This window comes from Panthera uncia, assembly GCF_023721935.1.
Source record: "Panthera uncia isolate 11264 chromosome B3 unlocalized genomic scaffold, Puncia_PCG_1.0 HiC_scaffold_2, whole genome shotgun sequence".
In the NCBI taxonomy this organism is placed as follows: domain Eukaryota; kingdom Metazoa; phylum Chordata; class Mammalia; order Carnivora; family Felidae; genus Panthera; species Panthera uncia.
The window spans coordinates 5,874,818-5,898,366 of NW_026057583.1; the positions used below are offsets into that span (position 1 = coordinate 5,874,818).

Sequence of the window (23,549 nt, forward strand, 5' to 3'; positions counted from 1 at the left end):
TGGATGGATGGTGGGTGGATGGATGAATGGGTAGGTGGGTGGGTATATGGGTGGATGGATGGATGGTGGGTGGATGGATGGTGGGTGGGTGGATGGATAGATGAGTGGATGGAAGGATGGATGGATGGATGGATGGACGGTGGGTGGGTGGAGGGGTGATTGGGTAGGTGAGTGGGTATATGGGTGGATGGATGGATACCAGGGCCCTTCCTTGAGCTCTGGAACAAGTGAGCTGACCAGAAACCCTTTATTGCCACAGCATTGACGTTGACTTTGGGGTCAGGCCATCTCCAGCCCTGTCCTCAAGGAGTGTCCAGCAGTGGAGACCAGGTTCTCACACATGAACCTGTAGAGTCAGGCTCCGAGTGTGGTGCTGGGCAGACAGGTGTCCCCCAGGGATGTCACGGTCCAGTCAGGAAGACATTAGACACATTCACAACTAGCTCTGGTACCTGACAGCTGTGGTAGGGACGAGGCACCACGCAAAAGAGATGTTACTTCTATTTGCAGGGGTTGGAGGAAGCTGGAAATAGGGTGACGCGCGACCTGAGCTGGAGGACTAGGGTCGTATCTAATGGGTTTAACTGTGAGGACTTTGGCCCCCAGCCCCACCGCCAAGACACTGATGTAGGAGACTTCCAGAAACAGTAAAGACCGAGTGCGGGTGTTGGAAGGTGGACAGTCATACCCAGTCTTGAACACCCAGCCGAAGTTTTTGGCTTTTACTCTGTGAACAGTGGGAGCTATGGAAGGTGTTACACCAGGGGAGTGACACGATTAGAGCTACGGATTTGAGTGGAAATTGCCAGTGTTGGGGAGGACGGATTCACGTGGGAAGAAGCCAGACTCCGAGAGACTCGGGGGGGGGACGTCAGTCTCCCCGACACTGACCTAGAACCAAGAGCGGGGTCTCTAAGTGTTGAAGGGTTAGAGAATTCTGATTCGTTGTACATTCTGATGAGCAGGATTACGCTGACTTAGAAAATCAATTAATACAGAAGTGTTTTAGAGACAGGGAGACGCTGCCGTGTGTGGAGTCCAGCCCGGAAGAAACGACAGCCTGAGGTGGCAGATGCCGGACCAGGGTGGGGCCCCATCATTCACACACACGGGCAGGCGCGGGAAATGGCTCAGCCACTTTAGAAAATCGGAAGGCCGTTGCCTAAAAATTAGCAACTTAGAAATTGTCAGGACTGTTGTACGGCCAGCAATGCCACCGTTTGGTATTTGTCCGGGAGGAACAGAAGTGCCCACGAGAAGTCTCGCGTGCTAATGTCCTTAGCGGCTTTGTGCGTGATGGTCCCCAGACTAGAAACAGCCCGGGTGTCCATCAGCAGACAGACATACAGACACGCCCCGGAGCATCCACGAGACGGAATACCGCTCCGCGATGGAAAGGAAGCCACCACAAATCCGCGTAACAAAACGGATCAACGTCAAAGTCAAAGGAAACAGAGCCAGACACAAAATAATACACACCGTGTGATTCCAGTTACGTGAACTTCTAAATCTTTTTAATGTTTTTATTTATTTTTGAGAGACAGAGAGCTTGAGCAGGGGAGAGGCAGAAAGAGAGGGAGACACAGAATCAGAAGCAGGCTCCAGGCCCCGAGCTGTCAGCACAGAGCCCGACGCGGGGCTCAAACTCACGGACCGTGAGATCATGACCTGAGCCGAAGTTGGACGCTCAACCGACTGAGCCCCCCAGGCACCCCAACTTATGTGAACCCCTAAAATGGGCAGAGCTAAAGTGTGGTGAAGGAATCTGGACAGTAGTTGGGGGTGGGGGGGTGGCTGGGAAGGGACGTGAGGGAACTTCCCGGGTGATGGGAACGTTCTTTTATCCCAGGTCAGGCACGCACTGATCAAAACCACTCAGACCTCGCACTTAGGGTCTGCGGTCTCCGTTCTATGCATGTTAAACCTCAAATTTTAATTATGCAGTCCCTTGGGGCGCCTGGGTGGCTCAGTCGGTTAAGCGTCCGACTTCAACTCAGGTCACGATCTCACGGTCCGTGAGTTCGAGCCCCGCGTTGGGCTCTGGGCTGATGGCTCGGAGCCAGAAGCCTGCTTCCGGTTCTGTGTCTCCCTCTCTCTCTGCCCCTCCCCCGCTCATGCTCTGTCTCTCTCTGTCTCAAACATAAATAAACGTTAAAAATACTACTAATAATAATTATTATGCAGTCCCAAATCTCTGACCTGCCTTTTCTGTGACCAGCAGAGAAAACTCCCTTTTAAATGGTTCAAGTGATTAGGTCAGGCCCACCTGGACACCCTCCCCATCTTCCCGCCAGCTGTGTCGTATGTCAGTTAACGTGACCGAGGGAGAGGGGTAGCAGCCCACCCGATTTATGGGCCTGGGGCTTAGGAGGGCTTATGCACCAGGCCCGACTTGCTTCTCCGCTGTGTAACTAGGGGGAGACTACAGACCCTGAGCTGTAGTTAGCTCCAAGTCTAATACATCGTGTGTGTGTGTGTGTGTGTGTGTGCATGTGTGTGTGTGTGTATAAGAGGGAGCCTGACGGCCTCCCGCAGCTATATCTGGTAGTAAGTATTTCTGCCGGTATCTTATTTATATTTTGTTTACATAACAGATACATTGTACACACAAAAATAAGCGCTGGGATGTATGAACGGCATGCAGGGACACTGTGTACTCTCCTGCATATGTGACGTCCCAGCGTCGGGGGGGGGGGGCCACCTCTGAGCTGTGCGCGAACAGCCGTGTGTGAAACGTTACACCCGCGTGTGCATCACCCACACGTCGGGAGGGGAGCTGTGTGCCGCCGACAGCCACGCGGGCACGTGCAGACCCGTCTAGCTCCAGCCTCCACGCTAAGTGACTGTCGTTTGGTGCGAGTCCCATCCCTTCTCCGGGCCTCAGTTTCTTCATCTATAAAATGAGACGGTTGGTCTCTCGGGCTTCCCGAGCCCCCTTGCAGCCCCGAGTCCGGGTCCGTAAGGACGGTGCTGCACAAAGAGATACTCAGTACCTCGTCTCTGGAGGAGGTGGGGGGAGGCGGGAATAAGGGAGGAAGGGAGGCAGAAGCCGCCCAGACAGTCCTGCAGGTGAGATCTCGCTCGGCTCCGAAGCGGAAAAACTCCCTGGATCGTGTCTCCCTGGAATGAGGAGGCCCCTCCGTGCTCCCGGCCCAATTCCCCTTGCGAGTAAAGTCGACTGAGCCTCTCGGGAAGTGGGAGAAACTTTAAAACCGAATATTCTGGCTAACGTTCATGCTTGGAATGGAGGCACAGAATCATTGGAATCAAATAGTTCCGCAAACCAGAGACGCCCCTCACAGAGCGTTTACCTTTAGACGGGGTGGGCCGGCGAGGGCGCAGCTGTGCTTTCTGGATCGGGGTGTCCCCCAGGCCCGCTGCCCCCTGGCCCCCCACACCCTCCCGCCTTCGGGCTCAGCTGAGGGAGCCTCCTCGGGCACCGTCAGGGGACCAGGTGCGCCCCACCACCCCGACACAGCCCGTTTTGCAGAGCTGTTCCCCACCCACGGCCTCTTGGGGTCCTCCTGTCTCTCGGGGCTTGTGGGGAAGCTGTCATTGTCCCATTTCGGTCTCAGAGCGCCTGTGTGTGGCTCCTGAGTCGGTGACAGCAGCCAGCACCCACCCTGCCGACCAGCCACACCCAGGGCAGCCAGAAAGTCACATCAGAAGATGCCAGATGGAAAGGCGTCCCCTCGATTGGGCAAGTGGGAGCCAGCTGGTGACCCCCGAGAGGGACCCAGGTCCTGTGGGCGCTGGTGGCCGACCCAGGCCGGCCTGGGCTCGGAGCGAGGGCAGGAGAGACCGCGCGGACGATGGGGGAGGGCAGGCCACTCTTTCCACAAGCCTGCAGAGGAGGGAGGGGGCTTGGTCTGTGCTCCGTGTGGAGGACAAAGCCCATGGAACAGGGGCCGCTGCTACTACAGAGGGAAAGGCAGGGTCTGGGGCACGGACACTCGAGGCCCAGATGGGACTTGGGCTTGGGCAGGGATGCCAGGGGAGGGAGGAGCTGGGGACCCAGCACAGGAAGCAGGGAGGGGAAGATGGGGACCCAGCACAGGAAGGGGGAGGGGAAGATGGGGATGGGGCTTGGGAGGGGACCCGAGACCCCAGACCTTCCCTCGGAGTCGACGTCTGGCTTTCCAGTTCCCTGCCCTTCTGCCCTGTGAGCTGCACCCCTTTCCTGGAATGGGGTCTCTCCCCAGCTCTGATACCTGCAGATGGCCGCGATTGTGCTGTGGGGAGTCAGGGAGAGCTGGCCCAGACGCAGGTGACCTGGCCCATGACCTTGGGTGTTCCAGGCTCCCCACCGCCCCTCCTGCCCCCAGTTGTGATGCTCTGCAAATGTGAGGTGACGCCTGTTAATCTGCACAAATGCTGGGCTGTCTCTTCCGCCCCCTGCTTATCCTTTGGGGGGCCCTCTGACCTGTCCCCACTAACTTTCCGGCTTTGTTGCCAATCACCCCCACACAAGCCTCCCAGCCAAGGCTGCCCTCGGATGGGCGCGTGCCCAGAGCGCCGGGTTCGTCATCAGAGGCCCGGGCTGCGGGGACATAGTCCGGGTTGGAGACGGCATTTCAGCTGGACCCGGGCTAGCCTAGGAAAGAGGACGGGGCTAGCACAGGGAGGGCAGGGGAGGTGGATTCCAGACAGGAGGTCTGCCCCGTGCAAAGGCCTAGAGCTCCTGGCGGGAGAGCGGGACCCGTCGGACCCAGAGGTTGGAGCGTGAGACGGGCTGGAGAGGAGGCGGCCAGGCCGGGGCCCCGGGCGCTGTGTCCTGAGGGGGGGGGGGCCCTTGGGCTGGATCTCTAGGGGTGCTGGGGGCTAACCTGCGGTGTCCATCTGTCCACAGCTACCGGACCCTGGCCACGGAGCACGAGGCACTGATGCAGAAGTACCTGCACCTGCTGCAGATTGTGGAGACGGAGAAGACAGTGGCCACACAGCTACGGCGGCAGATCGAGGATGGGGAGATTGAGATCGAGCGGCTGAAGGCGGAGGTGACCGCTGGCTGGGCGCGGAGGGGGCCGGCGGGGGTCCAGGCCCCAGACCGGCACCTCAGAGCACCCTGGGCTCCTGCAGGTGGGGCGGGGAGGGGGGCGGCGGGCCGGTCTCCAGATGTAGACCCAGCGATGCAGGCGGAGCGGGAGGGGCGCGTGGTCGGCTCTGGGTTCGAATCCCGCCTCTGCCACTGCAGACGGGCAACTGGAGCAGGCGCCCTAGGCTCCGTGCCTCAGTTTCTTCATCTGTAAGGTGGGCTTTTCGCCAGCACCCAGCGAGGTTGTGCGGATGGTGCGAGGTCACGAGGGCACCGGGGGTACTATGCCGAGGATCACGCTGAGCACTCGGCGGGGGCCCGGGCCCGGTCATCGGAGCGTGCGCTCCCGTGTCAGCACCACAGCAGCCCCTGCCCTCTGCCCGTTGCGGGGAGCACTCTCACGGGGTCGTCGGGCAGCCGTCTGGAGGCTGCGCTGCTGCTGGACGGGGCCCGCTAGGCTTTGATCCCGAGTGTCGTCTGCGAAGCAGTTTCTCGTCGGAAACGCGGAACCGGGGCCTCCAGCATCGGAGCCTGCACTCCCACGGCCTCCCAAGCAAGCCCCTCTTGCGTGAAAGCGTGGGAGATGCTCTCGGCCCTTAGGCACCCTGCCAGCCGTCTGCCCAGCCCAGAAGGATCTGATCCCTCACCCCACAGCACACTTGGAACCGTCTGGCCCCGTCGCACAAGAGCCGAGGACTCGAGCGGAGGAGGGGACGGGCACGCGCAGACTCTTGCAGCCAGAATCCGCTGCGTAATTTCCAGGGCCCAGCGCAAGGGAAGTAAGCAAGGCCGTGGCTAGGGCTGGGGGAGTCCGCCCCCGTCCTACGGCCCACCACCCCAACCCAGGTGACCCCCAACTTCAGCCTCCACCTCCCCCAGCCTCTGCACCATGAGGCGCTATGTTCCCAGATTAGGGGGTCACCCACCTGGTGCACTGGCTGCTGTCTCCCGGAGACACCACGGGCCGCGCCCTCTGCACCTGCACCAGGCCCCTGCGGGTGGCCCAGGGTCTCCAGTCTCCCCTGCTCCTGCCACCCGTTGCCTCCAGGGCACAGGGTAGCCATGGTCACGGGTCCCAGGGTGCCAGGCTGTGGGGAGGGGGCAGCTGAGAACCCGTCCCGGGGAGGCAGGAGCACACGTGAGCTGAGGCCCCAAGCACCTGGGGTGTGCTGCACTGTCCCATCTGATGTCACCATAAAGCACAGATTCCAGAAGGAAATTATTAAGAATTTCAAGATGGCAGCTGCACGGGTCCCGCCGCGTGCCCGCGAAGCCAGCTCTGCCTGGGACGTTCACAGACTGAAGGTCACCACTTCTGCCTTGGTGCTCGGCGGCCAAGCTGCCCGGTGCCCTTGGAAGTTGAAATTCAACAAAGTTTCGGGTTCAGTATTCCTCTTCCCATCCTGCACCAGGCACCTGCAGAGGCGACTTCTCAGTCCCTCCGTGACCAGCCACTCAAGGAACCAGGTGCAGAGACAAGTCACGTGCCTGAGCTCACACAGCTGGGACCAGGGCCCGGGGCCGCCTGTCCACTTGCCAGTGTGTCCACCCTGCCCGGAGCCCCTTCCCACATGGCTCTGGGATAGGAGCTCGTCCTGTGTCTCAGCACCTGGTTCGTTCTGGGATCGGCCGCACCCTGGAGGCCACTCCCGGGAGCTCCCCAGCCCGGCACACATCCCCGAATTGGGGCTCCACCCTGTGAGGAACCAGAGGCCTGGCCCCAGTCCTATGTCACTAGATTCACGAGCAGGGGTGTCCAGGTGCCACTCACTCATTCTCTGACATGAGCCTGCAGCCACCTGACCACAGCTGCGGCCTCCGCTCTTCCCCCAGGCCCCTCCCCAGTCAGCCAGGACTCTGGCACCTCTTGGCCACGGCACATCCTGGTGCTCCTGTTGGAATGGCCCTGTCATCCCACCTGCCCTGCCTCATGGAACCCTACCCAACCAGCACCCCCTCCCAGGGACCCACCAGTCCAGCACCCCCTCCTAGGGAACACCCCCAGTCCAGCACCCCCTCCTAGGGAACACCCCCAGTCCAGCACCCCCTCCCAGGGACCCCCCCCAGTCCAGCACCCCCTCCCAGGGAACACCCCCAGTGCAGCATCCTCTCCCAGGGAACACCCCCAGTCCAGCATTACCTCCCAGGGAACATCCCCAGTCCAGCATTACCTCCTAGGGAACACCCCCAGTCCAGCACCCCCCCCAGGGACCCCCCCAGTCCAGCATACCCTCCCAGGGACCACCCCCAGTCCAGCACCTCCTCCCAGGTACCCCCTGGCTCACCACCCCTGCTCCCCGACATCCCCACACCCAACCTACTGGGGACTTGGAGGGCCTGGCTGTCTTTTGTCACTCTCCCTCACACCTGGCACATAGTAGGTGCTCAGTGAATAAATGTGCGTCACACTCCGCTGGGCCCTGGAGGTATGGAAGTGTCCACCCCTGAGGTCTAACTGTGGTACCATGAAATCGGCATTGTGATAGAGCTTGTGGTGTGAACCAGGCAGAAAGTGAGTTATTTTACATCCAGAGAGGGTATGGGTCCATGTTGCATATGGTGTTAGAAGGATTTGCACACCAGAGAAGGCGAGGGTGCAAAGGGCGGGGTCCCCTCTGTGGCTGGGGAGCAGCAAGCAGGTCAGTTTGTGTGTGTGTGTGTGTGTGTGTGTGTCAGAGGCAGCAGAGGCCCCACATGGTGCGAATTTGGAGCAGAGCTTCCTCTGCCCCCTAGTTTTCTGGGGCAAAACATTCTTCTGAAGGGACTTTGAAAGAAAGGCCGTCCTGGTAAAGCTCTCAGGCTGTGGTCTCTCTGTGTCTCACACACACGTCCTGCAGGCCAGGGGGATGCAGCCTGTTTGCAGGAAGTAGGCCGTGAGGGAGGCCGGAGGCACCGAGAAGCCGAGCGAGTGATGAGTGACCCCCCCGGGAGGAAGACAGGCCTTGGAACTTGAGAGCTGGAGGGATCTGAAGACGCTGAGCCCACAGAAGAGGAAGGGACTTAGCCAAGGTGGCTCCAAGGTCACCCGAGTGATGGAGTCCCGGCTCGGACTTGGCTCCCCTGGTTCCGGACCCCTGGCCTGCGTCTGCCGGAAACTTCCTCCTCCTGAGGAGCCGGGCCTGCAGGACGGGTGTACGTTCACCCACCACAGTGTCGCCTGCGTGGCCCCAAGCCTCCACGGTCCCCCTGACCTCCCACGGCCAAACAAAGCCCGGCGCCCTCTCTCGCACGTCCCGAGGGCCTGCGGGGCCTTGCCTTCTCCTGGCCACCTCTTGGTTCCAGCCGGCTCACCTGTCCGCAGCAGCGGCCCGAAGGCAGCCCTCGGTGGCCACCACGCACCCCTGTCAGGGTGGCCCAAGTACCTCGGCGGCCACAACCCCTCATCGCGGGGGCTTCAAGCAGGGAGCGCTGCTCCTTCACGCACCCAGGGTCCAGCGTGGGCCCTGCTCCCGCGCTCTCACCAGAGTCGGGGCCACGGCCCACGGGCCCCGGGCTCACGCGTGGGAAGGGGAACACCTCACGCTTCCGGGGACAGAGGCGCATCACAGGACCACGCCCACCCTCAGGTGGCAGAGGACCGAGAAGCCCAGTCCTGCGTCGTCGAGCGGGAGACCCAGAGTCTAACGACTGCCGGACTGCTTCCCCCTTCGGTCCCCAAACCCCGATGCAGCTGGTGTGCAAAATACGGAACAGACTGTGCAAAAGGTTGGACACAGCGGCGGGTTGGGGGGCTTCCACGGCCATCAAAAACCACTCCCAGACAGGTAGAAGACACGGCTGCCCTCACAACCTCTGCCCTTCCGGTCACTCACGGGGGTCTCTCACCCACCTCTCCCCTGCAGCTACCACGCCCGTCGCCCGCCCCGTGGCACGTGTGCACCGGCTCTTGCCAGCTTGCAGGAACTTGCTGTTTCACCTTCCACAGTTACTCAGGCTGGTTTCTCGACTTTGGCAGCTTAAGACGGGCCACGGTGGGCGTGTTTCCCCCATGGAACTCGGCACGTGCTGCCTGTCACAGCTTTTCTTTCAGAGAGCTGGTCATCAAACATTTACCAGCACACCAGTGTCTTATTTTGTCTCGGGGCCAGCTACATAATTTGTGGGCCTCAAGGCAAAATGAAAACGTGGGGCCATCAGGAACTTCCAGACAGCAACAGCAGAGCCTTGAACCAAACCTGGGCCCTTAGGGTCCGGGGCTCTGCACCGGTCACACGCCGGGAAACCAGCCCTGAGGCCGTGTGCACTCCCCCCTCCAGCCCCGCAGCCGTGTTTCCCTGCAGATCACGCCCAGACAGAGCTCCGCACCGTGCTGCGTACCTCTGCTGGGTCTCTGGGCTCCCCTGAGCACCTGTCAGGCCACAGAGCTCTGAGGACGACCTTCTACGATAGAGGGGCATCTCTGGGATGCTCAGCTTGGCTCCGTTTCCTTGCTTCGGTAGCTGTCTTCCCTCCATTTCCGGTTGGAAGTAAATTTGGAGCGCTAACGTAGGGCCTACAGGGCAGGGTAGGAGTTTGGAGGCTGTCGCCATATTTTACTAGCCTGGAGCACTCAGTTATAGGCCCGGAGCACCCAGGATCCTGGAGTCTGACTCTGGAAGAAACCGCTGAGATCTTTGGTTCAGGGATTCGTTCGGAACCAGTCTTGCAAACAGACTTTGACGTGGACCCCCACCACGTGAGACGGGTCGGCGAGGACACCGCTCTGGGGGAGCAGGACAGTGCCGTGTGACCCCTCCCCGCACAGGGCCCACCTCCCTGCCTGCAGGCTCGCTCCTCGCCTCCCCTGCTGCCCCGTGCCCTTGTTCACACCGCCCCCTCTGCTGGACGTGCTCCATCCCATCGCCCTCTTATGGGACTTCTATTTGTCCTTCAAAACCTCTTTTGGATGGCCCCTTGCTATTTCCCTGGTGAGACCCCCCCCCCCCCCCCAACTGCAGGAGCTGCACGCCTCCGTTCTCACCTTGTCCTGTTGGACAGTGAGTGACCTCTGGGGGCGTCTGACCCCCTTGTTAGGCTGGGAGCCCCCAGGGGGATCTGACTCACCTACTTCCAGCTGTGTCCCACCAGAGCCCAGCACAGAGATGTCCCCAGGACGTGCTGATGGGCTTGGCCCGGGAGGACCAAGATGGACGCCTGTGTGGCTTAGAAGAGGCCAGAGGGAGTCGAGAGGGGAAGAGAGAGAGCTGGGCTGTGCGGCAGCTGTTTGAAAACCAAGAAATACAGAAATCGTTAGCAAAACCTTGGCTGTTTAGCAAAAAGCAACACCGTGGGCTCATTCCGCCGTCAGTTGCCGCGCTGACTAAATGCACTCTGCACCAAAGACCCCATCTTGGGGGCGCGGTGGGCCGGGCGCTGGTGCTCAGGGCCCCAGAGTGTGTGGCAAGCGAGGGATTGCCCCCGATGGGCCGAGCAAGCCAGGCCGCAGGGTCGCAAGTGGGCAGGGCGAGCGAGACGCCGGCGTGAGCCCGGCCAGGCCGGAGCGGGGTGCGAGCCAGCGGGTTGGGGTAGGAGCCAAGGTGCCAGCTCTCTGTGGCCATCGCTGATGAGGGTCAGCCGAGCAGGCCCTGGGTGCCCACCAAGCCATCCCCAGAGGGACCTGCCCGGTGGGGAGAAAGGCTGCCTCTGTGGGCCCACTGGGGCCGCTAGCTCCTGGCAGGGAGAAGCCACTGCCCAAGACCTCTGCGGGGTCCCTGGGCTCGCGGCTCCCCAGAGTCCGCCCCCCAGGGCTTTCTAGTGCCGCCTGTGCAGCGACACAGTGCCTGACCTAATTGTGTCCATTTTTCGCCCTGGCCCCTGCCGAGGAGCCGTCCTGGAAAGCGTCTCTCCGAGAAGAGCACCATCGGTTTTAAGAACAGTCTACTTACACGCGTGCGTGCACACACACAGACCCACGTCACCGCTGTACAGAGAAAAGGGTACCGTGTGCAGACGGCCGCTGGGAAGCGATAATGTCGGGCCAGAGGTGGGGGTGTTGACCGGGCATCCCCACGTTTCTGAGCTAAGAGCCTGTGTGTGCGTGCCTGTGCGCGTGCGTGTGTCCTCAGCCCTCTGGCGTATGGATCAAAGAGTCCGCCTCTGCCAACGTGCAGATGTTTGCAGAGAGCTGAAAACAAGCCGGGAGGGGTGGGGGGAGGGGGAACGAGAGGAAGAAGGGTCCGCGCCGGCCGGAATGCTCCTCGGATATTTTCAGCCACTCCGCAAGCAGAGGCTGGGGTAATTTTAGCAACCGGGGCGTGGAGAGGGGGTGACTGCTCCGTTTTGCTCCAAAAGTGCTCAGTTGTGAGAACCCATTCATCCCGCGGCGCGGCTCGCGGCCTGGACGGGACAGAGCCACACGCCCTGCAGAGGGCCCTGTGGCCCGGAGCGTTTGTAGGTTCCCCTGCGCGGCCGCCCTGCGTTCCTGTGCCTGCCGTTTGTTTGGTGGCTGCGGGCCTGATTCCCTCGCGTGGACGTAGCCCGCAAGCGTGTGCTGAGCGCCGGGAGCACTCTGATGAGAGTGGCAGGCAGAGACGGGGGATGCCAGCTCTTGAATGGGGGTCCACAGCCCCAGTGAAAGGCGCCCGGAGTGGCGGGAAGAAGGCTGGAGGGGCTGGGTCCCCGAGGCACCCCCTGTCCCGGGCCCCGCCCCTCGGTTCTGTTCTTGCAGCTCTGCTGACATCGGCGGGATGGAGGTGCTGACGCACGATCCCCAAATCGGCCGGGTGGAGGCTTTTTAGGGCAGCTCAGACGTTCCTTCCGCGGGGCTGTCCTGTGTTTCCAGGCCGGCAGTTTCCACAGAGGCTCCCGGTCGGAGAAGTGCTTCAGGGCTGCCCAGGGGAGGGGACAGCCAGCCGGCCCGGCTTTGCCTCCGCCACCTGCTTTTCTCTGACGGCAGCAGGGTTTCGTCGGAAAAACTAAGGGGACCACCCAAGTGTCCGCTTACGCGTGAGTGCATTGCCAGGTGCGGTGTGCAGACAGCACAGAACCCTATCCAGCCTTAAAGAGGAAGGAGGTCCTGACCCCTGCTGCAGCGTGGACGAACCCTGATGACGTCGCAGCAGGTGGACTAAGCCAGACACAAAAGTTCTGTAGGGTTCCACTTCCACTCGTGACAGGAGGTCCCTAGAGGAGTCAAGTTCACGGAAGACAGGACCTAGACGGTGGGGCCAGAGGAGGGGGAAACATGGTTTAATGGGGTCAGAGTTTCAGTGTGGGAAGGTGGAAAGTCCTGGAGATGGACGGTGGGGACGGCGGCACACTGTGCTTCATGCCAGTGACCTCTGCACCTGAAACTGGTTTAAATAGTTGTTTTATGCTGTTTTGCCACAACAAAAATTCAGAAATAAAGGGGCTGGTGGTTTGGGCTGTGGGGAGGAGAATCACAGATTGAGGCCAAAGCTGCCACATGGCACTGGGGTGCCCGCCGCCCGGAGAGCGCGGGGGCCTCTCGCCAGGAGCTGGGGCCTGGGTGTGCAGGTGGGCAGCCGCACACAGAGCCGGGGACAGGAGCCCTCGATGGGGTGGGGAGTGGCGGGGGCCCCCACTCACCACCGCGCCCTCGTCTCTTACAGATCGCGACTCTCCTCAGGGACAACGAGCGTATCCAGTCCACCCAGACTGTCACCCCCAACGATGAGGACAGTGACATCAAGAAGATTAAGAAGGTGTGTACCGTCCTCTTTTGAGAGCTTCCCGGCCCTGCCCTGGGTGGGCACTGTCACCGACTGTCTTTCCACCCCCAGGGCCGGCTACCCCCTCCTCAGCCCCGGCCTTGGACTGGATGCACTCTATTTATAGGTGGGGAGGGCAGGTTCCAGAGCGGAGGGAGTGGGTGGGGGGCCGGGACGGAAACCCAGGCCGAGAGGCTGTCGGCCAGGAGCTTCTCCCACAACACGGGACAGCCTCCTAAGGCCACAGTCCCCTCCCCACGCAGAGCCTTCCCCTCATGGCTTTGGTCCCCAGCACACCCCGGATTGGAAGTCCACGGGGCCCCAAAGCTGACCCTGCTGCTGTGATCTGTGGGAGCCCAGATGGCATGGGGACCCGCCCAGTGGCTCTGGGTACTGACCCAGCAGCCTGGGGCAGCAGTGGGGGCAGGTGCAGGGGGAAGTGTGTGTGTTTGGGGTCTTCAACCCACACGGCGTGGGGGTCTTTTTTTCTTTTTAGTTTGTTGCCAGTGCTTTAGAAGCTAAACGATCTGGATTTTGTTTCTCAAAAATAGAAGTAGCCAACATTCATTAAGCATTTTCTGTGCGTCAGACCCTTCACGCAGAGCCCTCTAGGGTTTTGCCATCATCCGCATTTCACATGGGGGGCAGCTGAGGCGCAGAGAGGCAAAGCCACTTGCCCAAGTCACACAGCTGCTTGTGGGTGACGTTGAAACCCCAGCCTTCAAGCTCCAGAGCCACCTCTTCTGTCCCCGGGACACACTGCTGCGCATGCAAGCCCCATCAGTCCCCACCAGCTGGCCTCCTGCGTCGTCGGTGGGACCTGCCAGGCCCCCTCAGGCACTGGGCTTTGCCACCAGGTCTGAGCCGAGCCCCACCAGGCAGGGCTCCCCTTTGCTGGGGCTCCCCTGGGCTTCTCTGCCCGTTTGGAGAAGCATTCTGGGTGGAACATCTCCCTGTGCCTGCCGAAATCCCCCTCCTTCCCTCTATCTCCACCCTCCTGGAGCCTCAGGCAGGCCCCTCCCTCGTGGAGAGAGCCTCTGAGTCTAGAAGGGGGTGGTCCGGACTCAGGGCCAGCCGCCTCTCCAGGGCAGACGCCCTCCAGCCACACATCCACATCCTGACTGTCCGCACACCTTTCCACTGAGGTTCTGATGAGCACCTGTGCCCGGCCCCCAGCAGGCGGTCCCCAGGTCCCCAACCCCACGGCAGGAGCCAGGTGGTGCCTGGCCTGGAGGCAGGTGCGTCGGAAAACAGTCGTCTCCGTGGCCATGAGTCAAGGTCCTCTCCCAAGCTCTTGCCAAAGCGGCTGTGCCCAGCGGCCCAACTACACGCCCGCCAAGTATCTGTGCCCATCTCGCCGCAGAGGCCAGAGGAGGGCTCCAGGCAGGCCCTGCTGAGGCCCCAAGCACCAGATTAACCAATTTGCCACATTCTGTTCAATTTGCCAATCGCCCTCTATCCCGATGAGCGTTAATTGAGGCTTCTAGGCTTCCAGGCCAGTCGTTGGACGAGGTGAGGAGTGAGGGAGGCCCAGCACAGCCTGGCAGGCGTCTGCCCCCAGCGCCTCCTGTGACAGGGACTCAGGGCCACACGTCCCCTGCCTCTGAGGCGAGCTGGGGGTCTGGGGAACATGCAGAGGTCGGGGCGGGGCCTGGCACCTACATTTCCAGCAAAACTTGTGGGGCAACACGTGGAGTCCAGGCGCCCCCTCCTTAGCCCCATCATGCGGATGGGAAAGCGGCTTATGGGACCCAGCGACTGGCCCAGGGTCTCGCAGGCAGGCCAGGCCCTGGTCCCGGCTTACCTCCCTGCACACCCCACCGTGGAGGAGGCAGCGAGATGGGGCGCCCGACCCTGCCTTGCCCCCCGATGGAGCCCCCCCGCCCCGGCGCCCCCCCGGCGGCAAAGCCCCCCCGACGGACCCCCAACCCCCCTACCGGGGCCCTCGCGGCTGAGCCCCCCCTGACGGCCCCCTCCCCCCTGGCCGCCCCCCAGGTCCAGAGCTTCCTGCGCGGCTGGCTGTGCAGGCGCAAGTGGAAGACCATCATCCAGGACTACATCCGCTCGCCGCACGCCGACAGCATGCGAAAGCGGAACCAGGTGGTGTTCAGCATGCTGGAGGCCGAGGCCGAGTACGTTCAGCAGCTGCACATCCTGGTCAACAACTTCCTGCGGCCGCTGCGCATGGCCGCCAGCTCCAAGAAGCCGCCCATCACGCACGACGACGTCAGCAGCATCTTCCTGAACAGGTGAGGCGGCCCCGGAGGCGGAGGGCCCCTGAGCCGCCGTCCGCCCGTCACCGTCACGGGGCGGAAGTCGCCCCGAAAAGCGTGGGCGCGGAGCGCGGGTGGGTGGAGGCGCGCCGCCGGGACGTCGCGTCCGGAGACGCCTCTGATCGACGGAGCCTGGGGGCGGGGTGCCTTTGGCATGGAGCGGGCACCTGCCGGGGCGCCGGACGCCTCCCCACAGCGCCCGCCGGGCCCTCGGCTAAGAATCGTTCCGCGCAGACGTCAGCAGAGCGGCCACCGAGCGCGTTTCGAATCGGCCTCCAGACGCGGCCGTAACGGCCCGGAGGCCGGGCTCCGTGCCAGCGGCCGTCTCTCCCGGAAGGGGACTCTGGCGCCCGCGTGGGGTTGGCGGCGCCCGGGGGCGAGCCAGCAGCGGCTCTTCTGCCGTCAACCGCGTGGTCGGGGGAGTTTCTCGAGAAATGGTTTAGATGAGCTTCTCAGTGGGTAGTAAAGTTGAGTAAACGGGATAAAAACAGGGGGAAAAAACCAGACCGCAGTTTATAAGCGATTACCGCCCCCCCCCCCCCAGGAATTACAGCGGGTCACCGTGTGGCCCCTAGATGTTCATTCAGCTGTGACCCGCCCAAAATACGCCCGGCGCAGCCGTGTCACTGGCCGAAACCGGCCCTCCACCGGCAGTCAGGACCCGGGGTCCCCGGGGGCACAGGGCCCGTGGGGCGGCCACGGTTGACGGAGAGACGCAGATGGGGGTCAGAGGTCCAGCTGGAGAGGCCCAGAGTCACTGGGGTGGGTGGGCCTGAGGCCGAGGATGTGTCCCCAGCACCGCAGTGGGGGCGGGAAAGAGACCATGCGGGAGGGGAACAGACTTCAGCCTCCTAAGACCTTCCAGAAACCGAGCCACTGGGCCTCACGAGGTTGCTTTTGAACCTGGTAATGTCGAACACGGGTTTTAAGCATTGCGTAAATGCTTCTATTCATTTCTTGAGACAGAGAAAATCAGTCACTATCTTTTTGTGAAATCGGGTAACACTGCAGAAACTACAGCTGGATCTTTCAGGCGCGGTGGCTTGCCGGGTGTCCCGGGCAGCACAGCACGGTCCGCGGACACGCGCCGTGAGCGCCTGCGCGTCTCCATCTCGAGGTCTGGGGTGGAGCCCAGGGAGCTGCCTCTCAGCAGGGTGACAGGTGCCGTGGGTCACGGGCCACGCTGCGGCGGGGAGCTTCACGTAACTGCGGGTGGCTCGCTGTCCTGCAGGCTCCATGAGGCCCCAGGTGACCTCCCTGAACAACTTGGGGGGTTGGGGCGCACACCCCGAAATCCACATATGACTTTGGACTCCCCGAATCTTAACTACTAGGAGGCTGCCATTGACCCGAATTCTTGCTGGAAAAGTAGTCTATCTACGTGTATTTTGTACACCACACGTGTCACATATTGTATTCTCACAACGAACAAGCTAGAGAAAAGACGACAGTGTTGGGAACGTTACCAGGAAGAGAAAATACCTTTGTGGCCAGACTGTGTTCATCAGAGAAGTCGCACAAAGTGGGTCTGCAGCCCACGGGTCAGCCGGGCCTGGAGGCGTCGTTACATCCGTGTCTCTCGCGGTTTTGGCCAAGATTGCAAGTCTTTGGTGAGCGTTCATCACAATCACTGAGAGAAGGGTGTGCTTTGGTACTTCCTTCACCTTCCCGTGATTTTGTCACACTTCACCTGTCTTTAACGGCGCCCGTTTAGCCTGGAATCTTCCGTCAAGAGTATTCGCGTCAGCTCGTAGCCTTTGTTCGGAAGTCATTTGAAAAAAATATCCTACGGTTTTATATTTTTATCATTTAATGACTGCACGGATCAGGCCGGGTGCCTTTACCTGAGAACAGACAGGAAGGAAGGAGCCCCCTCCTCTCCCGGTGCCAGAAGGTCCCCGCAGGCCCTGTGCCCCCCGGTCGGCAGCGGGCCCCAGGCTGACAGGCACTCGCCTTCCGGGTCTCACTGATCTGCTCCAAACGGCAGCAGCCTGATCAATTCCTAAGGCCTCCAGAGCGCCGACCTGATCGTCAGCAGGGGCCGGCGGAGGAGCATACAGGTGTCGGGGGGTCCAGTGAGAGGTCCGTACGGGGCACCCAACACAGAGCCCGGGTAAGGTTGCTCAGTGGGAGCTAGACGTTGAGGTCACAGTAAAGCCCCCCCATGACGCCCCTGCGGAGAATGGAACCCACGGCGAACGGGGAGGGGGCACGTCCCCCCTCCTCCTGGAGGCCAGTGTCATTCTAGCACCCAAAACAGGCAAAGCATCTCTCCCACCAGATCTCATAGATACAGAACATTCCAGATTGAATCCAGAATTACATAAAAAGAACGGTACGTCATTACACCGAGAAGGCAGGGCTGGTTCAATATCGAGTCGGTCAACATACTCTGTATTTCTGTACTATTTTCAGTAGGAAAAACCAGTGAGCCTCGGGCCCCTGCCTCCCACCACAGCGCAGAGGTCGGTGTCTCACAGGCCAAGGGCAGAGGCCGCCCACTTACCAGAAGACATTTGCACGTCACTTTCTGCTGGAGTTTCAGGCTCAAATGCACAGCCCCGTTAGAACCGCGCTGCTGACTGGGTAGCGTCGTCGGCCGGAGCTTGGGAAGAGAGCGCCCCTGGGCACGCAGGTGGGCGATCGGGAGGATGCCGCAGAGCGGGGAGGGGCTCGCTGTGCCTCTCCACCAGGGAGGAGAGATCTTTCACACAAAGCGTGTGGCGGGTTTGTTCAGCCAGACCACAAGCTTGCAGACTGGCGCTGTTTCTCCGTGGTGAAAGCCACGCCCGGCCCCCGGTGCCGGGCACCACGGGCGATGCCGGTGAGCAGGGGCATCCCGCCAGGTGACAGATGGCTTGTCACCGAGGCCGCTGTGACTGGTGAGCAGGGCTGCCTGCAGTCCTGGGTCAAGAAGGACACTGGGGGGTCGGGGCGTGTGCACCATCGATGAGCCACGTCTGCGTGGGAGGGACGTGCTGGACAGAGGCAGCTAACTGGCCATGAACGGGCAGAGGGCAGGGTGGGGGTGCAGGGGCCAGTCCCCGCCCACTTACCTTGCATTGGCCTTCGGTGAGTCACGCCTTCTGGGCTCCGGTGGGGCTCCGGGTACCAGGAGCTCTTCCCAGGTGTATCCTGCAGACAGGTCACTGCCTCTTCCTTGAACACGCCTCCCACCCTGTGTCCTGGACGGGTGTCTCCACTCTGCCTCCATGTCTTTCCTTGGCTCGCGTCCCCATATCCCTTGCCACCATCGGCTTGTGTCCCTGCTTATGTGTCCCCAGGGTCCTGTGCTGCCCTCGGTGGCAGCCATCACACTTAAATAATGACTTACTCCGTGTCTGAGTCCCGCTTGCCGTGGGTGAGTTCAGGGCCATAGCATACAGCTGTACCAGTTACGCACTGCACAGCTCAGGGACACTATTCACGTGGACCAGGGATCAGCACACCTTTTCTGTAGAGGACCAGACAGATAGTTTAGACCGTGTGGGTCATGCAGTCTGTGCGGAAACTAAGCAGTCATGGGCGATCCGCGAATGAATGGACGTGGCTGTGTTCCCCTAAGTCTTCGTTTATGGACACTAAACTGTGAGTGTCACGTATGTTCCCATAGTGTGAAATACTATTTTGTTTCTTTCCAGACCACTTAAAAACGTAAAAATCCTCCTAAGCCTGCAGGCTATACAACAACAGAGAGTGGGGCCACCCTTGGATGGAAAGGTTTTGTGTCGTAAAGTTGCCGCGTTCACCCAAGATATTCTGTAAATGCAACGTAATTCCAGTCAGTGCAGGATAGCAAGCCAGTCTTCAAGTTCAAATGAAGACGTACACACATATAAGTAACAGCGTTTTAAAATAAGAACAATGAGGGGCGCCTGGGTGGCTCAGTCAGTTACGCCTCCGACTTCGGCTCCGGTCGCGATCTCGCGGTCCGTGAGTTCGAGCCCCACGTCGGGCTCTCTGCTGACAGCCCAGAGCCTGGAGCCTGTTTCAGATTCTGTGTCTCCCTCTCTCTCTGCCCCTCCCCCATTCATGCTCTGTCTCTCTCTGTCTCAAAAATAAATAAACGTTAAAAAAAATTAATAAGAGGAAAGAGTCCTTGGACACGGCTAGGCCATTCCCAAAAGAAGGAATTCAGATGGCCGATACACAGGAAAAGTGTTTGCTGTTTTTAAAGGCTTTTTTATTTTAAAAAAAAATTTTTTTTTCAACGTTTTTTATTTATTTTTGGGACAGAGAGAGACAGAGCATGAACGGGGGAGGGGCAGAGAGAGAGGGAGACACAGAATCGGAAACAGGCTCCAGGCTCCGAGCCATCAGCCCAGAGCCTGACGCGGGGCTCGAACTCACGGACTGCGAGATCGTGACCTGGCTGAAGTCGGACTTTAAAGGCTTTTTTAAAAACAAATCAAAGCACAATGAGATCATTTTGTTTTCCTGTCAGGTGGGAAACGATGGTAATTTCTAGGTAGTAAGATTACAGGTGAAATTCTCAGTGTACACTTTTAAAATGGATGCTTTGTCAGCTATATTTTTATAGTCCCAGCTTATGACGTTCCCAGCATGCTACTACAGAGGTCTGTGCAGTACTGGACTTTCAGAAGGTGCGTTTCCTTTTCGGTGCAGCCTGAGCAGTTGTCGGCTGCAGGTGCCTGGGGGTGGCTCCCCCGAGGGTTGCTGTGGCAACTCCAGGTAGTCCAGAGCCCCCGGGCTCCCTCAAGATCCCCTGAAAGTCCCCTAACACCCACTCTTCTGTCTCAGATCAGACAGTCTTCCCTTCGTGCATTCTCACACACCCTTGGGTCAGTCTCTTGGTTTTGAACTGCCCGAAGGATCTTCACATGTGGCCTGAAGGTTCTCGGAATTGGTATTTGTACACTCGACAGACTAGTTCAGGGGCCACAAAGAGACAGAAACCAGCCCTTCAAAAGTCACTGTAGGGATTTGCCTAAAAATAAAAAATGACTTCGGACCAGGGTGTGGCCCCTGGTCAGGGATCCGTGTGTCCCCACATGTGGGGGACCATTCTCGTGGGACTTCAGGGAGATGACAGTCAGGTCTCCCTCATGACCACGCTCAGAACGAGAACTCAGGTGTCCTCTACGTGGATTCTTGATACGTTCCCCCGGTGCCACGTTTCCCTTCCAGTCTGTGTGTCTCGTGGGTATGATGGGGTCATGGGCTTCGCTGTTCAGCCTGAAGGCGGTGTCTGTCTCTGTCCCCGACTCCCCCACCCCACCTGCCCCCGCTGTCTCTACACTTCCCTCCCAGCCCTCCTTCTCCCCCCTGGGGTCACAGAGCCCCCTGCCTATCAGAGCCCCTCTATACATGAGGGGTACCCCACGTTCTGCTCCCCACGTCCCTGCGCCCCTCAGCACCCTCCACCCCGGAGCGAGACCCCAGGGCACGTGGTGCTGGGAGAGGGGACAGCTCCTGCACCAGCCCCCCCCCCCCCGGGGGGAAATACCCGGTGCCTGGAACAGCAGAACAAGGGGGCGGGGGCGAGAAGAGAGCACAGACACAGAGAACATTCCGGGGAGAGGGAAAGCGGGGCTCAGAGGCTCCGGCTGCCCCAACCCTTCCTCTCTGGGCCTCTGTTTTCCGGTCCAAGAATAGGGTGTACGACCTTAGCATCCTACGGGACTCCCCGTCTGGTTCAGCACAAGCTCCAGCCGCTCTGGGGAGACCCTCCACCTCTCCCGGGGGGAGGGGGAGGGGAGGAATGGTTGGGGGGAGGGGCTGCAGGAGGAAGCAGGAGTCTGTCCCCGAGGAGACAAGCTGTGAGGACAGACTGGGCTGTGTTCTGGGGCCAGCTGCCTGCAGAGCCGTGGGCGGGGAGGGGGTGCCGGAGGGAAGCCAGGGCCAGTGTGGCTGCCGGGAGAGCACCAAACTGCCAGCACAGCGCACATCCCCCGGCACGTCAGGGGGCGACGGAGCTGGTGCTTGGGGACACTGGGTCTTTTGCTCCCTTAACTTTGCCCCAAAGGGTGGTGGAGAGTGAGCGGTGACTGAGTGCCCCCCCACACACTGAAATAGTCCCGTTAGTGGCAGGTGCATCCCGTCGCACCTCCACGTTTTGTGTGAAAGACCTGAGGATCAGAGACGTTCGGCGTCTTGCTCGAGGTCACACAGCCAGGGAAGGGGCCTAGGCAGAGTGCAGCCCTCCTTCCTGTGGGTCTGAGGCCACAGCCTGTTTTGTACATCCCTTGGTGGCCTTTACTCCACCAGAGCCCCCCCCCCCCCGTGTGACCCTGGGCTCCTCCAGGGGGTCCCCGGGGGGCGCTCCCAGCAGGTGAGAACTTGGGGGCACAGGGAGGCAGGGAGCCAGTGCAGCGTTCAGGCTCCCGGGGCGCGGCCCCCACTTGAGGCCGAAATTCTCGACTGCTTTTTAACAAGGGTCCTGGTGTTCGTCCCACACCGGGCCCCACGGGTGACGCTGTCCGTGCCGACGGTGTTTGCGCTGAGGTCTCGGGGGAGAAAGGGGCTCGCTTCCAGAGCCCCGCAGGGTCCTCAGGGGGCTGGCTTGGGGCAGGGGCGCGGCGCCCTGGAGGGGCAGGGACCCCCCCCCCCCACCGGGGCGGGGCTCACCCCGCGCTTTCCCCTTTCAGCGAGACCATCATGTTCCTGCATCAGATATTCTACCAGGGCCTGAAGGCCCGCATCTCCAGCTGGCCCACGCTGGTCCTGGGTGAGTAGCTGGCCCTCGCAGGGCCCCCGGCCGCCCACCTCCCCCCAGGGCCCTCGCCGGGGCCGCCGTCCGGGCCGGTGGTGCTTCCGTCCTGGAGCAGCCCCCCCCCAGAAACCCACCGAATCCCCCAGAGGGAGAAGAGAACACACGTGTTGGCAAAAACTGCATTTCTAGGAGGAAACGGCGTATTTTTAGGTACTTATGTACTTTTCCCTTTTAAAAATAATATCTGTGTACCCATTTGAGAAAATTTGAGAATCTAGAAAAGTAGAAAAGGTTTAAAAATATCGATCATCGTTCTCCTTCCAAAGATAAGTGCTATAAACATTTCAGTGTGTTTTCTTCCAATTTTTTTTCTATGCAGAGATCTTGGGTTTTTTTGTCCCCATTTTACATAATTGCAAACATACTGAATTTAGATTCTGAATCTTGCTGTTGTTTTATTTATTTTTATTTTTATTTATTTATTTATTTTGCCTAACTTCATAGCACCAGTGTTTTCTTACTCTGGAAGCATCCTTTTTGCTGGGTTCGTAATGCTTCGGTGCCCATTGCTGGCTCAGAAGTAATGATCTCTGCCGGTGACGACTTCTCCTTACTATCAGTTTCCAAAAGTAGCATTACTGACCCAAAGCTTCCCCGCCCTCGGGCCATGGACGCCTCTGACCGGGCAGGCGCTTTCTCTTGTGTTCTCAAGTCAGAGACCCCCACTGTCCCCAAGGTCAAAATCAGAGCGGCCTGGACAGACGGGGGCCACCCCTCCTGTCCTTCCCAGTCGAGGATGCCGTCCACTGGGCAGAGGACTGCCCCATCCAGCAGCCCCTGCCCAGAGTTTATGACCAGGACGCATGCTTTTCTTTCTTAATGGGGTTGAGCAGCGGTTTCGGTGGGTCTGTCCCACCCGGCAAGTGTTGAGATCTAGGGAGAGTGGTTGGGCTTTGGGGGGCTGGGAGGGCAGGAGGCCGGCGGGGGACCCACCTCACCGAAGCGGGTCTGGAAAGATGGGAACGGAGGGACACGTGGGGGAAGGGACGAGCTCAGGTGGGTGTGTGGTGTGGCAGGAAGCCGTGGAACATGCGGTCAGAGACCTGCTTCCACGTCTGCCACAGAGTCCCCGTGTGACCTCGGCCATCACTTGTGTCACAGGTGGGACAGGCTAGGAGGGAGGCCTCCTGGGAGCCCTCGTGTGACACGGTGAGGGAGCCAGGGCAGGGGGCAGTTACAGCGGAGGCTTCGGCCGACCCCACAGAAACTCCAGAGCTGGGGTGACTCAGAGATGTCACAGACTGAGGCGGGGGCCCCCCCTTCACACCCCACCCGGGCCCGCCGTCGGGTCGAGCAGGACTTGGGCGAGGCCGCGTCCCTCCGCAGAGAGCACCTCCAGGCAGGCCTCCCGGCTGGGAGCCGTCAGGGTGTGCGGCGTCCCGAAGGGGTGGGGGCTGCTGGCCCTCTGGTCCACGGGGGCCACGCCAGACGGGCCGTCTCCACGAGTCTGCGGTTCAGAGGTGGCCCCAGCGCCTCTCCGTCCGGCCCCGGATAGGGCGGCGGCACCCCGAGGCGGGACCCCCCCGGGCTGGGGTCTGAGCCGGGCCCCGGCCCCCCGCCCGCCGCTGAGCCCGCCTTCCCCGCAGCCGACCTGTTCGACATCCTGCTGCCCATGCTGAACATCTACCAGGAGTTCGTGCGGAATCACCAGTATAGCCTGCAGATCCTGGCGCACTGCAAACAGAACCGGGACTTCGACAAGCTGCTGAAGCACTACGAGGCCAAGCCAGACTGCGAGGAGAGGACGCTGGAGACCTTCCTCACCTACCCCATGTTCCAGGTGCGGGACGCCTTCCCTTCCTCCCCCGGGTTCCAGGTCACCTCCCCCGGGTTCCAGGTCACCTCCTCCGTGTTCCAGG

General features: G+C 60.7%; 1 protein-coding gene across 2 annotated transcripts in view; it reads left to right on the top strand.

Moving 5' to 3' along the window:
- Positions 1-23,549, top strand: part of RASGRF1 (Ras protein specific guanine nucleotide releasing factor 1) — a 98,318-nt gene that overhangs the window by 26,948 nt on the left and 47,821 nt on the right. For both annotated transcript variants that reach the window (XM_049614386.1, XM_049614387.1), the window contains exons 3-7: positions 4,850-4,997; positions 12,586-12,678; positions 14,680-14,933; positions 21,566-21,645; positions 23,277-23,470. In XM_049614386.1, the coding sequence (XP_049470343.1) occupies positions 4,850-4,997; positions 12,586-12,678; positions 14,680-14,933; positions 21,566-21,645; positions 23,277-23,470 (769 nt within the window). The remainder of the gene's footprint in view (positions 1-4,849; positions 4,998-12,585; positions 12,679-14,679; positions 14,934-21,565; positions 21,646-23,276; positions 23,471-23,549) is intronic.